Source organism: Boleophthalmus pectinirostris, unplaced genomic scaffold (genome assembly GCF_026225935.1).
Source record: "Boleophthalmus pectinirostris isolate CB_2022bp ecotype Guang Dong unplaced genomic scaffold, ASM2622593v1 HiC_scaffold_2, whole genome shotgun sequence".
Taxonomy (NCBI): Eukaryota; Metazoa; Chordata; class Actinopteri; order Gobiiformes; family Gobiidae; genus Boleophthalmus; species Boleophthalmus pectinirostris.
Genome location: NW_026571152.1, coordinates 18,087,607 through 18,100,476, shown reverse-complemented (window position 1 = coordinate 18,100,476; position 12,870 = coordinate 18,087,607). Strand labels below are relative to the sequence as shown.

General features: G+C 37.6%; 2 protein-coding genes across 6 annotated transcripts; both read right to left on the bottom strand.

Moving 5' to 3' along the window:
- Positions 1 to 451: 451 nt before the first annotated feature.
- fam185a (family with sequence similarity 185 member A) lies at positions 452 to 5,477 on the bottom strand. 5 transcript variants are annotated; one of them, XM_055155975.1, is made up of 9 exons: positions 4,736 to 5,471; positions 4,208 to 4,317; positions 3,565 to 3,657; positions 3,252 to 3,390; positions 3,003 to 3,044; positions 2,836 to 2,931; positions 2,357 to 2,491; positions 1,880 to 2,029; positions 452 to 1,238 (listed from the first exon to the last, which is right to left on the bottom strand). In XM_055155975.1, exons 1-8 carry the CDS (start codon positions 5,133 to 5,135, stop codon positions 1,914 to 1,916), a joined length of 1,131 nt encoding a protein of 376 aa, XP_055011950.1. In that variant the 5' UTR covers positions 5,136 to 5,471; the 3' UTR covers positions 452 to 1,238; positions 1,880 to 1,913. The 5 variants fall into 5 exon arrangements, with proteins under 5 accessions (XP_055011950.1, XP_055011948.1, XP_055011949.1 ...); XM_055155973.1 differs by lacking the exon at positions 452 to 1,238 and having other exon boundaries at positions 1,251 to 2,029; positions 4,736 to 5,299; positions 5,416 to 5,477; XM_055155974.1 differs by lacking the exon at positions 452 to 1,238 and having other exon boundaries at positions 1,251 to 2,029; positions 4,736 to 5,299; positions 5,386 to 5,452.
- A 164-nt stretch (positions 5,478 to 5,641) lies between these two features.
- LOC110166831 (uncharacterized) lies at positions 5,642 to 10,966 on the bottom strand. The gene is made up of 2 exons (XM_020932143.2): positions 8,485 to 10,966; positions 5,642 to 6,869 (listed from the first exon to the last, which is right to left on the bottom strand). Exons 1-2 carry the CDS (start codon positions 10,931 to 10,933, stop codon positions 6,160 to 6,162), a joined length of 3,159 nt encoding a protein of 1,052 aa, XP_020787802.2. The 5' UTR covers positions 10,934 to 10,966; the 3' UTR covers positions 5,642 to 6,159.
- Between the last annotated feature and the right edge of the window lie 1,904 nt (positions 10,967 to 12,870).

The following is a 12,870-nucleotide window of genomic DNA, read 5'->3' as shown; positions in this document are numbered from 1 at the left end:
CTATGTGCCTGGTGTTTTCTGCTTCATGAGAAACACCCTCTGGGCTGATGGCCACAGATGCTCCACACTGTTCCTATTGCACCCCAGAGACCAAAACATATTTAGATTAGACCTTCTTATAGAGATAAGAACTATTTTGTGGTAAGGCCTGCTTAGACTAAAAATATCTTATCTCCTACTTTAGATATCCACTTTTTACACTATGGAGACCTTAAGGCTGACATTAACTCTAATGAACTAATCAAATCCAAGTACAGAGATGTGTAAAAAATATATGCATTTCAATCAGCAACTAAATCCAGTTTTAGCTGGAATGTTTACATATAGTCAGTTGTCTCACCTTTTGTTGCTTTGCAATTAAATATCTTAAAAGATTTAAATGAAAACATTTCAGTGGAGAACAAATTATATACATACAAGATACTATCTTTTATTTATTTAGCTTTTAAAATGATTGAGATTTACTGTGTAACATCTCATTGATTGTGGAACATTCCATGCAAAGTAATAACATCTCCTTGGAGACAAGCAAGTGGCAAACCGACACCACAAAGGATTCATAGTGCACATTGCAATTCCATTTGATATAAAATTCAAATGGTAAAATCTTACTTTACTTACTTGGCAAGAAAAAGAGCATAATTCATTGTGTCAAGAACAGCAAGTACAAAGTTACATATCCATAAACAACTGTGTACCTGTTAAGGAGCATCACGTTTTATTCTAATAATCATTTCCACGTGGGTTCATTAGAGCTGTGAGAATGACTCATTTCTTCTCACTACACTTTGAAAGCATGTTGTTCTGTTTCAGTATCTGCCTCCTGGGCTTTTACTGGCATTTTACTGCAAGAGTATATATGTGGATCTAAAACCAATATTACCAGAATCAAATGAGAGCCTGTATTTTATTCGTTGGCTCATTTTGGACGGAGATGGTGTGAACTGTCCTGTGGAATCTTGCTAGTGCCAATTTAATAATGTAAAGTTTCCCAGAAGTAAACCACAAATCTATAATTAAGAGATACAAATTTTGACATATATTATTAGTGCATTAAGACAGCAAGTACTAGATACGGTTTTAGAGGCTTTTATGTAAATTAAACATCAAATACCAATATCTTAGCTTGGGTATTATTTGCCATTCATTACCTTCGAACCACATAAATATCAAAATATCATTGTCAAAATCATGGTGCATGCGTGATTTTTGTCCAGGCTGTTGCTGCCCCCTAATGACTGAAAACAAAATTAAACCATAGATAAAGTTTATTAGTAGCAGACAGAATATCAACATTTGACCGTTATCTTGCATACAAAAAATAAATAACACTTTAACATTGACAGCCATAAATATTAAGTGATTATTTTTGCCCTCACCATTGTGTTTGTTATTGTCACAGCTAATGGAAATATTTTAGTGTGATAATCAGTGTAAGTTATTGCCATCTGTTCTTTACAGGTCCTATATTACTCAAAATTTACTCTTTTGAGCTTTAAGCCTTGTTTTAGAACATCACCTCACCAAAAATATAAACAAAACTGTGTTTTGCTTCAGTCATATGTGTTTGAGTAACCTTTTCATTATTTTTTATTTTATAGTCTGTCTGCATTATTATCTAAATGATTCTAGTGAAGGGGTGTAGAGTTTAAAAACACAGTGGAGCATTTCCTGTATTGTCACATGAGTTTTCAGAGAAGAACATAGCCTAAATATGCAGGATTTGTGTGTTAATTATGTGTGAACCGAAACATAGGTATGTTTTTGATAAGGATGCTACATTATAACATAGATCAGAAAATAGTGTAATATAGGCCCTTTGAACAATAACATAAGTTTAGTGTATCAAGATTTTGATACATATTAGGAAAAATCTCACCTTTTTCATATTTTCATACAGTCATTTTGTTTGATCAACTTCTCAATTTAAGTGACTCAAACCAGCTTTGTGTCTTCAGTGTGACAGAGCCTGTTTTAGTCTGAGCACTGAGGTGGGATTGTTCTGTTTGAGACTCCCCATTTACAAAACCTGGGAAGAGACACAAATCAAAATGATAATTCAAAATAAAAATATACAAAATACATAGAATATACAAAATAAATCAAGTTCAGTTGGTAAAAAGCAGTAAAGGTTATATATGCATGTGACAAGCAAGAAAGAAAAAGTTCACACAGAGGTTTACACAGTTACATGATTTATTAATGCCATTGCACTTTTTGTATATTTTGCGATCTATCCAATGTATGAAAATTTTAGCTTTTAAGAAGTTAGGAAGTTTTAGTTTGTTTTATAAAAGCCGGTGTTTTGGGTGGGGAGTGCTCTTATTTTCCTAGCCCTCACTCACATCATTCTTACCCATAACTGTGGTCTGGCCTGGAGCCTGATGCTTTCCTGTTTCGTGAAACATCACCTCTGGGCTGATGTCCACAGATGCTCCACACAGTTCCACCCCTGCTCTTAAACTGGAGGGGACCCGCACACACACAGCTCCTATGGCATGCAACAATGATATATTAGAATTTAATGATGCACAAAGTTCAGAGGGAGGGCAGAGAGGGTAATACAATTCTAAGGGCGAGGCACTGATAGTGTAGGAAAGGCCATAAAATTGTTATACTAATCTTTTATAGTGACAGGCAAGTTGACAGGATGGGTAATTATCTCATATTAACCATGACTATAACATACACATTTATGGTGCAGTCACACTTGTCCTGGTTTGGTCCTGTATTAGTCATGGTTTGACCTTTATTATAGTCTATTTTGGTCCAGTTCTTGCACCGTTTAGTCCCAGTTTTGATGTGGTATGTGGTAAGTGTTAAAGCAGGGCCTACCTTGTTCACTAAAGACATGTGCAGAGCCACCATCTCCTACATAGAGGTCTATGTCTCCACTGTGAGAGGACACCTGCATGAAGCTATTTGAACCATCTGTACAAAAGAGGCATTTCCTTTAACCTTGTGTATTATTCACATACTGTGAGGATATAGATCACACTTACCTATGATAGTATCCCCAGACTCATTTTTCACTGTGGCATTTCCTGTTTACAGTCAAATAAATAATTGTTTATAATTTTAAAAAAGTGTTTTTAAACATGGTGGCATCTGAACTTCTATTATTTATGACAGTGATTTAATATAGCATCACTCTCAACATTTGCTTTGAAATATATGACTTTATCTTATGATGCCAGTACAGTATTTGTTGCTACATACTTTTCTACTATTCATCATCAACATCAACTCACCATGCACATGTCCAAGTTCTATTTTCCCTGTATGGGATGAGATGCTGCTGGACTCCGCATAGATGGCCTTCACCTTCAGAGAGCCATGTTCAGTGGACACATTCATAGTAGTACCCTGGAGTTTTTTCACATCCACCTCCTGTAAATCCAAACACAACAGTAAGGAACATGTTATGTATAAAAACAAAAGATAGATAAAACCCTCTGATTAATGCAGGTAGAGAAATTGTGTTGCTTTGGAGTGGTGGTATTAAAAGTGTAGACTTATGCTGCCATCTACTGACAAAAGATGAAAACATAACCATGACTTTACACTTTCTCCACTGGAGATGATGTTCACGTTTCCATGGATAGTACCAAGACCAGTGACGCATCCTCCAGAAGACCTCACTTCAACATGGTGGCCCTATAGATACAACAGTAATGTGCATAAACAGAACTAGTACCAAACTGATATAGTGGTTACATGGCTGATGCAAATACCATTTAGATCAGTGATCTAATGGATCATAAAGTGGGGTCTCCCCAAAATTTCAGTAAAATGGAACATTACTTGAATACTACAATGTCTTATGATCGACCAAATATATGTTTTGAAACCAGGACACTGATTAAGTAAATACTATGAGAATTTTTTTTTCATCCAAACTTCGTTATAAACATGATTTGAGCATCTGAATTTTATTGTAATGCCATTGTGGGTGCCGATAAGAGGTCCTTGGCCTCAAAATCCCTGGATTATATTACCGTTTAAAATATATACTTTTGGGTCAGTGTGTAAGGCAGATTCTGATTATTTCCCTCAAATTGCTATTTTAATCGACTAAAAACTCATTCACAGCCTGCATTCACAGGAACTGTTAAAATAAAGCTTTGTTTGTATTCTTTAGGCAGCAGGTCGATCATCTCTAGTGGTTATTACTAGTTAGGAAAAGAGAACAATATTGCATTCTTACTTTGACCGAGTGGAGGGTGCAGTTTCCCTCTTGTGTGGCCACTTTGCAGAAATCACACTCCATTTTACTGATGCGCACATGACCTCTTCCCTGAGTGGTGATGAAAAGATCTACAAAAATACACATAATTTAATTATCACATATTCAGTGCACACAGATAGTTTTTAATCATAAGAAAATCATAATCATAAGAAAATAAAATAAAACTTTTTAAATCAATCATGCGTAGCATTAAACTACAGAAAGATTCAAGTTCTCATTCACTCTGGTAAAGTAAATAGATTAGGAAAAGTGTCTTGCCCAAGGACACATCAACAGTACAACCCTCCTGCCACAACTCCAACTACGCCAAAGTTGTAGCCTATTCAACTATTATTGAATTATTATTACATTGTAAAGTATTCTAATGACTTCTGTTTACTTCCGTTGCTATTACATCTAGCACTCAGCTGTAAAAAGTAGACCCAGCCACTTGGTAAACCAAACACATGTACAATTTTACCACTTATTAACTAACAAGTGACTCACTGCTTTTGATTGGTGCTTCCAGATCTATCGATAACTCGCCATTTCCTTCTCCTCTTGTGATCTTCAGTTCTCTTCTCTCCTCATCATAGTGGACATGGCAGTGGTCCAGAGCGGTCTTTGGTCCTTTGCTGACCCCGTGAACGGTGATGAAAGCCCGGTCAGCTTCAGGGAAGGCGTGGGGGTCTAAGGGTGTGACGGAGATGCTGCAGGAGGCCAGCTGCGCCCGTACAGATGTGAAGGGACTGACCGACAGAGCCCACTGCTTCAGCGGTTGTTTCTGGGACCCCTGCCCGCGTGAGGTGTGCTGAGGACAGGCGGAGATGACCCTCGGGACGACTGGACGCAAACAGCGGGCAAGCCCCATACACAAGGAGACTCGATGAGCTACAGCCCCGAGCATCGCTGACACGTGCTGCTACGTCTCATTCACGCAATGCTCTTTTAATGATGAGTGGTGTAAATAAACACACTTTTCTACAACATGTTTTCTGTGGCTATCATCTTAAACATGCGGCAACTCTTCTGTCAAGCTTTGTTTTGCTTCACCACACTTCCGGTTGCAACCTTCAATTTCAACACAAAAAACAATAAGTGCACCTTTTTAATGGTGCGTTAAAGAAAGATTCTGCACTTTTGCCATTGTTATCTACCTTAGATGGTACCAACTGTCAAAAACATACCCTTTTGGTGCCAAGTGAAGCAAAATATATTTGTATTTCCTTTTCTCGTTGCCGCACAATTGACAACCCGGAAAAGGATAGTTGTGTAAAGTTGGCACCGCCTACTTCTTTTGTTTTGCCCAATCGTGTGATTTGTCTGCATATAAGGAATTGTGGGAAACTGAGTTTTCTTACACTATTTAATTCAATCAAAGATAACTCTTGACCACTAGTGAAAACAGACACATTTCTAAAATACATCAGTTTATTTTGCGTAGTCTATATAAAATATCTTTGTTAAAAATGGATCTAGAACAGCCACACCACCACCAGGCCACCATGTCCTAGGCAAATTAATATACTGTATGTATTGCAAGGCCTTTTCTTCACTTAGGGCTTAAGTCATTTACTCGGCCTATTATACAGGAGGAGCCCCACTTTTAAGTTTGGATAAGTGCAAGAGGTTTTAACATTTGCTACCTTCATTTTTCTTTACTGCACTATAAAAGTGCTTTCACAATCACACTCACAAAATGTGCATTAATAAAAATTATACGAAAAAGATACAGAAATTAAACATTTTTTACATCCTTATAAACACCTATAAGCACACCAGCCACAAGGCGGCAGCATTGTCTGTACATCTAGATTAAAACGACATTATTTGCACTCATCTTTTAAAAAGTGCAATAGTAAAACCAAAGTACTTTTTTCAGAGCTTTCTGACTGTAGTTTTTGAATAAAATATTCAGTCTCTACCTGAGCTTATGGCTTAAAACCCTTTGGTCTGATCATCATTCTGACAGTTTTAAATGACAGTCTCTCGTTTGTGGGATAGTACTCTGTGGAGATGTTGTGCCATGTGCCCCAGTAGATTCCATCGCGCACTCCCTTGTACCTGCCCTTGTAGTACCTCCCGTTCAGGTTGGCTGCCATACAGGCATCGAACCACCAACCGGAGCTGTAGTAGGTTCCGCAGTTCCCGGACGGGTAGCGGTCATTGTCTCGGTCCGGGGTGGTGAACGCCCTGCTATTGTGATTATACTTCGTGTTGAAACGAAGGGCATCACCTGCAGTGCCCGAGTACCCGTCCACGGTCAGCCTGTAGCGCATGCGCTCACTCGCCACTTTAAACAGTTGATATAGCGCGTACTCCCGGACCCCCTCAAAGTCCTCCAGCTCCACCCGCAGCTCCATACTCCTGTCCCGGGTAAGCAGGTGGATCAGGTTGTTTCCAAGCCAGAACTCCCCTCCGTTCAGCAACCCGAAGCCGTCACGGTACTCGGCCCAGGAGCGGTTGAAGCTGACGCTGCCGTCGTGTCTCCTCTGGAGTACGGTCCATCCTCCGCCGCTCTCCTCCATGTCACATAGCACGTGCACGCTGCCGCCGCTGGGGTCAGGGGTCACCAGGTACAGTCCACTTTTGGTGTGTCCCCTGAGCACGTGGTCTGAACAGTCTCTGGCAACCATCATATCTGTGAAGAGTTAGGATATAAATAGTTACGGGATAGTAAGTATTAAGTACATTGGGTATAGTTTACTGTAGTCTGATTTCTCATTCTCTCCTAGTTCGCTTCAGTCACAATCGGGAATAAATGATAAGGTTATTACAGTCACAGCTTCCCTGGGGCTAATTAAGAGACATGCTGCTATTCTGTGCCAATGGCCTCACCTGCCATCACTAATCATGCAACATTCACAGAGGAAAGTAACAGCAACAGCAACCTTTACAACGTTTACCATATGGATAGTTAGTTACTTTTTCACCAAAAACTTGCCCATTTCACAGTAATAGTTGGATAATTTGTAAGCAAAGTGTGAGGAAAAACATGATTCATTTTTTATTTACATAAAGAAGTAAACTAACCACTAATGTATATATGTAATGTATTGTAATTGTGTTTTAACCCACCATCATGGAGTGTATATGGCCTATCAAAGCAGTGTGCAGCACCATGAAATGTGACAGTACTGCCAGGTGTAGACAAGTGAAGAAAAGGTCAGTGACCTTCCACTAATAAAAGATTTATAGTGTTTTCAAGACTTAAGGAGGCTGGCCTTAAACCCTTCAAACATTTTTTATATTTTATATCTGCCTGGCAAATCAGTTGCTCAATGATGAATGTTTTATTAATTGTTTATTCTTCCGGAAGAAGATATCATAAATCACATGCATAGCTGTGGTTTTAAGCCAAACTGCAATTAAGAGACACATTTTGCACACATGTAGACTCCCCGTTTGATATGTAGACAATGGGATATAATCTGTGGTATGTGGCTGATACCATCATTAACTTTGAAACATATGAGGTTGATCTGCTCCTCTGGTGTGGTCTTCTTGGTATAAGGCTGTATTACTTCTGCATCTGGAAAAGCACTTTGCTTTACGTCAAACAATGATCAGCTATCGACACACTTGAGGCAACATTTTTCTTTTGCGACATCATTTCAACATTAGAAATCTGTATTTTATTTTTTGTTAACCTTGTTATATAATTGTTGAAAACAAAGTGTCATTATGTAATATCTGATTTGTTGGAGGGTGGGTAAAAGCTGTTGCCACACTAGTATGTGAACAATATGTTATAAACAAAAGTTTCATATGTTCATGTGGTATTGGTAGAAAATGTAAATAAAAATGTCAACAAAATTTGTTTAAATTTAAAGCTGAACTTAAATATTACATATACATTTGCTACATGTTGACATTTAGCTCCAGTTTTTGCTGTTGCAGCCTGGCTGATCTACTTTTGGACCAAGATAATAATTAATTAAGTATTTACAGCAGGACAAGCACTTAAGGGACACAGACTGACAAATAACATTAACATTCACATACATGCAAAATATTAGTATATGTATCTTTTGTGTTAATGGCATTGATGCAATGATGTTGATAATACTTGATATTTGATGATGAATCTAAATTTAAAATATCATGATTATTATTATTTTTTTTAACATTACATTGTCACTAAGTGCAAGAGTTTTTAACAGTGGTTATAACAAAGTATTTATACTTGTTCTTGTATGCTTGTATACTTGTACTTTGTATGTTGTATGTTAGACCTATATTGTATGAACTCTTACCTGGTTTTTCATCTGTTTTTTCACCCACTTCTGTGTGATCTCCAGGGCCTTCATCCAGGGGCCTGCTGTGTGGTTGTTGCTGGCTACTTTTATTGAGGAACGCTGCCACCTGGTTAATTTTCACTCTCAGCTCTCGTGCACTGGGAGTGGTGTTCTCCACAGCTGTTGCTTTAGGACCAGGGTGGGGGGCTGGAGGGGCTGTTGACCTGAAAACAGCGCGCACAGTGGGGCTAAGTTGTTGAACCCTGGGGGGAAAACTTGGAGAGTTTTCCCCTACATTGAAGTCACTTTTTGTTGGTAGAGTGGTGGATACTTGGGTGGCTATGTTTGGTTCTGTTGTCAAGGCGATGGATGGGATTGGCTCAGTTGTTTGTGAACTAGATATAACCCCTCTGTTTGGATTCATAGTTAAACTTTCCAAGGTTGTAGTATTTTGATGTAAGGGGTCTACTGCTAGGTCACGAGCAGTCTCCCAATTCAAAGTTGTTAATTTTATAGGACCAGATGTTGGCTTTACATCCATTTTAGCATTTTTTTCTTTCTCTTTTAATTGTGGTTTTATCTTTGAAGCAGGTATAACTTTTGGCTTGACCGGCTTGTTTGGTGGTTTAAGTCCAGGCGACACTTTTGAGCTGTTTTTCAAATCAACAAATGTATTTATTTTTGGAATTTTGTCCTTTAGTGCTTGTTCTACTTTCACTTTCCGACTTGATTCCAGTTTGGGATTTGCAGATTTAACTATGGGCACTTGGGGTTTAGGTTTTTGGTTAATTTGGGGAATTTTAAGATTTAATGCTGGGCTCGTTTTGCTGCCTTCCTTTGTACCGTTCACCTCTGATGATTTATTTTGGGCTAGCATGACTTTACTTGTATTGTTTTTCATATTTCCAGTCTTTTTGATAAATTGCTTCATCCTGCTGACCTTATCTATTTCAGAATGCATAGTTTGTCTGCTGTCATGCAATGAGGTCACATTAGGTCTTTTCCTGTCATCTGTTAGCACACCTGCCATGCTAGGGGCCAGTGTAGGAGTGCTTGCCTTTTGTATTGGAGTAGCAGAAGGTAACGGATTATTCTTGACGTTTACCTGTAATAGAGTGCTTTGATCAGATTTAGAGGGAGTCTGAGCTGGCCATGGGGCTCTGCCGGGTGTCACCTTTGAATGCATTCGCCTCTGGTCATTCTTAACTTGGGTGTCAGGTGAAGGTGTGTGGTCAGGTTTACGGTCATTCTTAGGATTTTTGAGTTTTAGGTTGGCTTCTGGCTTCATTCCAATACTGGGTTTTGGTCTTTGATTTGGTACAATTTTTGAACTGCTTATCTTTCTGTTATCTTTTCTGTTGTCTTTCTGTAGAGGTGCTGTAGTGGTTGGCGATATATGATGAGGAGTGAATGTTGTGGATGTAAGATCTTTAAAACTAGCATCACGTCTCAGAGTAGAATTGCTTATATCGTCAACCAAAACACTTGCTGGCTGACTTGTAGGTGTATCCATGTGTGCATCTTGAATTGAGTTAATGTCCTTTTCATTATAATTAGTTGATAGCTGTCCATAATTAGTTTTTTGTTTTGTTTCCTGCTGTCCTTGGTTAGAATTTTGATCAAAATGTGGCTTGAATGCTGTAGGAGTAGAAATAGTTGTATCCTCTGCTAACTTGTTGGCTATTGGTTGAACTATATTGACTTTAGCTGACACATCAAAACCTGAAGGTTCTTTTTCCAAGTCCGTACTGATACTACTTGCAGAAGATATATCTTCATTGCTTTCTTTGCGTCCTTTTTCAATTGAAGTGGTCATTTCTGAGTTGGAAGCTATGGAATCATTCACTGTTATTGGTTTACTTGTAGCTTTAACTAATGGTGCGCCTAAGCTTGAATGCTTATTTTCACTGTCACGCTCATTGTAATTACTTTGAGATAGTTGTCCATTAAAAATACTATGCTCAAATTTTGACGTTGTAGGAGTAGAAATGGATACATATTGTTCATTTTTTGCTTTCATTTTATCCAACTGTACATCATGATTTAAATGTGTATTGTCAACTTGATTACTTTGAATTCTATCCTTATAATCTGGTAGTTGTTGTTGGGGTTTAATGTCTCTGCCTAAATGTGAGTTTGATGATGTAGGAGTGGAACTGGTTGAAGCTTCAGTAATAGCTACCATTGTAAGTTGAATTTTAGTTTTTGATAATTGTGTATTAACACTTGAGGACACTGGATTGCTTGCTTTTTCATTTGGATTGTTTTTGGGTGGAGTATAAGTTTCTTTTTTATCTCCATGTTTAATAGCTTTGGTAAAATCTGACTTTGATAACTTTGGAGTAGTGGTCGTTGTAATTTCATCAAAACTTGGCTGATAAAATGGACGATTAGAACTTGAGTGCTCAGTCTTATTATCCATTTTGTTGTAATTACCTTGAGTTGGCGGTTCATTGCCTTCTTCCATATTTTCATACTTAGCATTAGTTTTTGTTAATTCTGAAATTGAGTCTTCACTTAAAATTTTAGTCAATTGTTCATCAAGACTTGCATCCATGGTGTCGGTATCCCCTTTATCTTGGTTATTTTCAGATGATTCAAAAGTAGTTTTAGTTGTTCCTGGTTTGACATTTGTAATGAAATGTGCATTTCCAGCTGTTGGAGAAGTAGCTGTAGATAGCACTGTTTTGGAAATTTTTATATCGTGATGATGTGAGTTTACAATTTTAATGTCTTTTCCACTAATTGTATGTGTTGATGATTTGGCATCCAGATTTAAATCCTGTGTAGTAATGTCTTTTTCTGGAGTATTGGAGTTAGAGCTATCAACTGATGTACTTATTGGTAATTCTGATTTTGAGTCTTCGCTTAAAAGTTTATTCAATTCTTTATCCAGATTTGTATCCATGGTGCCGCTATAATTTTTACCTTGGTTATTTCGAGATGGTTGTCCAGAAGCACTTTTAGGTCTCCCAGATTTGACATCAGTAATAAAATATCCATTTCCAGCTGCTGGAGAAGTAGCTGTATTTGAACCACCTTTAGTAGGTACTGTTTTTGAAATGTTAGTTTTGTGATGATTTGAGCTCACAATTTTACTGTCTTTTCCGCTCATTGTATTTGTTGACGATAAAACATCCAGATTTGAAACCTCTGTCTTAATATCTTTTTCTGGAGTAGTTTGTGCTGGTGGTCTGGAGGTTATTTTTTGTTCACTTTGGTTAGCATCACTGCCTAAATGTGAGTCTGATGATGTAGGAGTGGAACTGGCTGAACTAGTTGTATCTGATGTATTTATTGTTAATTCTGATTTAGAGTCTTCACTTGAAATTTTATTAAATTCTTTATCAAGGCTTGTATCCATGGTGCCTCTATCATTTTCACCTTGGTTATTTTGAGATGGTTGTCCAAAAGCAGTTTTGGGTCTTCCTGTTTTGACATCAGTAATAAAATGTCCATTTTTAGCTGTTGGTGAAGTAATTGTATCAGAACTGTCTTCAGTAAGTACTGTTTTTAAAATTTTAGTTTCGCGATGATTCGAGTTTAAAATCTTACTGTCTTTTCCACTGACTGTATGTGTTGATGATTTAAAGTCCAGATTTGAATTCTCTGTTTTGATATCCTTTTCTGGAGTAGTCTGTGATGGCAGCCGTGAGGTTATTTTTCGCTCTCCTTGGATAACACGTCTGCCTAAATGTGAGTTTGATGACGTAGGAGTGGAACTGGTTGAAGCTGCAGTGATGGCTAACTCTGTAAACAGATTTTTAGTCTTTGATAAGTGTTTGTCATTACTTAAGGACATAGGATTACTTGCTCTTTCATTTGGATTCTTTTGTGGTGGATTATTATAATTAGCTTTTTTATCTCCATTTTTAATTTCTTTGGTCAAATGTGATGTTGATAATTTTGGAGTAGAGGTGATTGTAATTTCATCAAAACTATGAGATGGTGGTTCATTGCCTTCAGTATCTTCTGGTTTAAAATAGGTAAAATGTGAATTGGAGTTAGACCTAGTTGTATCTGATGTATTTATTGTTAAATATGTTTTTGAGTGTTTACCTAAAATTTTATTCAATGGTTTATCAAGACTTGAATCCATAGTGCTGCTATTGTTTTTACCTTGGTTATTTCGAGATGGTTGTCCAGAAGCAGTTTTGGGTCTTCCTGTTTTGACATCAGTAAGAAAATGTCCATTCCCAGCAGTTGGAGAAGTAGTTGTATCTGAATCAACTTTAGTAGGAACTGTTCTTAAAATTTTAGTTTCACGGTGATTTGGGTTCACAATTTTACTGTCTTTTCCGCTGATTGTATGTGATGATGATTCGTCCAGATTTGAATCTTTTGTATTAATATATTTTTCTTTAGTAGTTTGCAATGGCAGTCTTGAGGTTATTTTTCGCTCTC

What these genes read in the sequence shown, in the direction of transcription:
- fam185a (XM_055155973.1), bottom strand. Translation starts at nt 5,135, where the DNA reads ATGCTCGGGGCTGTAGCTCATCGAGTCTCCTTGTGTATGGGGCTTGCC. An exon ending in AGAACTTGGACATGTGCATG is followed by an intron (nt 3,045 to 3,251) that starts GTGAGTTGATGT and finishes GACTGTAAACAG; the next exon opens with GAAATGCCACAGTGAAAAAT. An exon ending in ACATGTCTTTAGTGAACAAG is followed by an intron (nt 2,492 to 2,835) that starts GTAGGCCCTGCT and finishes TGCATGCCATAG; the next exon opens with GAGCTGTGTGTGTGCGGGTC.
- LOC110166831 (XM_020932143.2), bottom strand. Translation starts at nt 10,933, where the DNA reads ATGGAAGAAGGCAATGAACCGCCAACTCAAGGTAATTACAACAAAATG. An exon ending in AAAAACAGATGAAAAACCAG is followed by an intron (nt 6,870 to 8,484) that starts GTAAGAGTTCAT and finishes AACTCTTCACAG; the next exon opens with ATATGATGGTTGCCAGAGAC.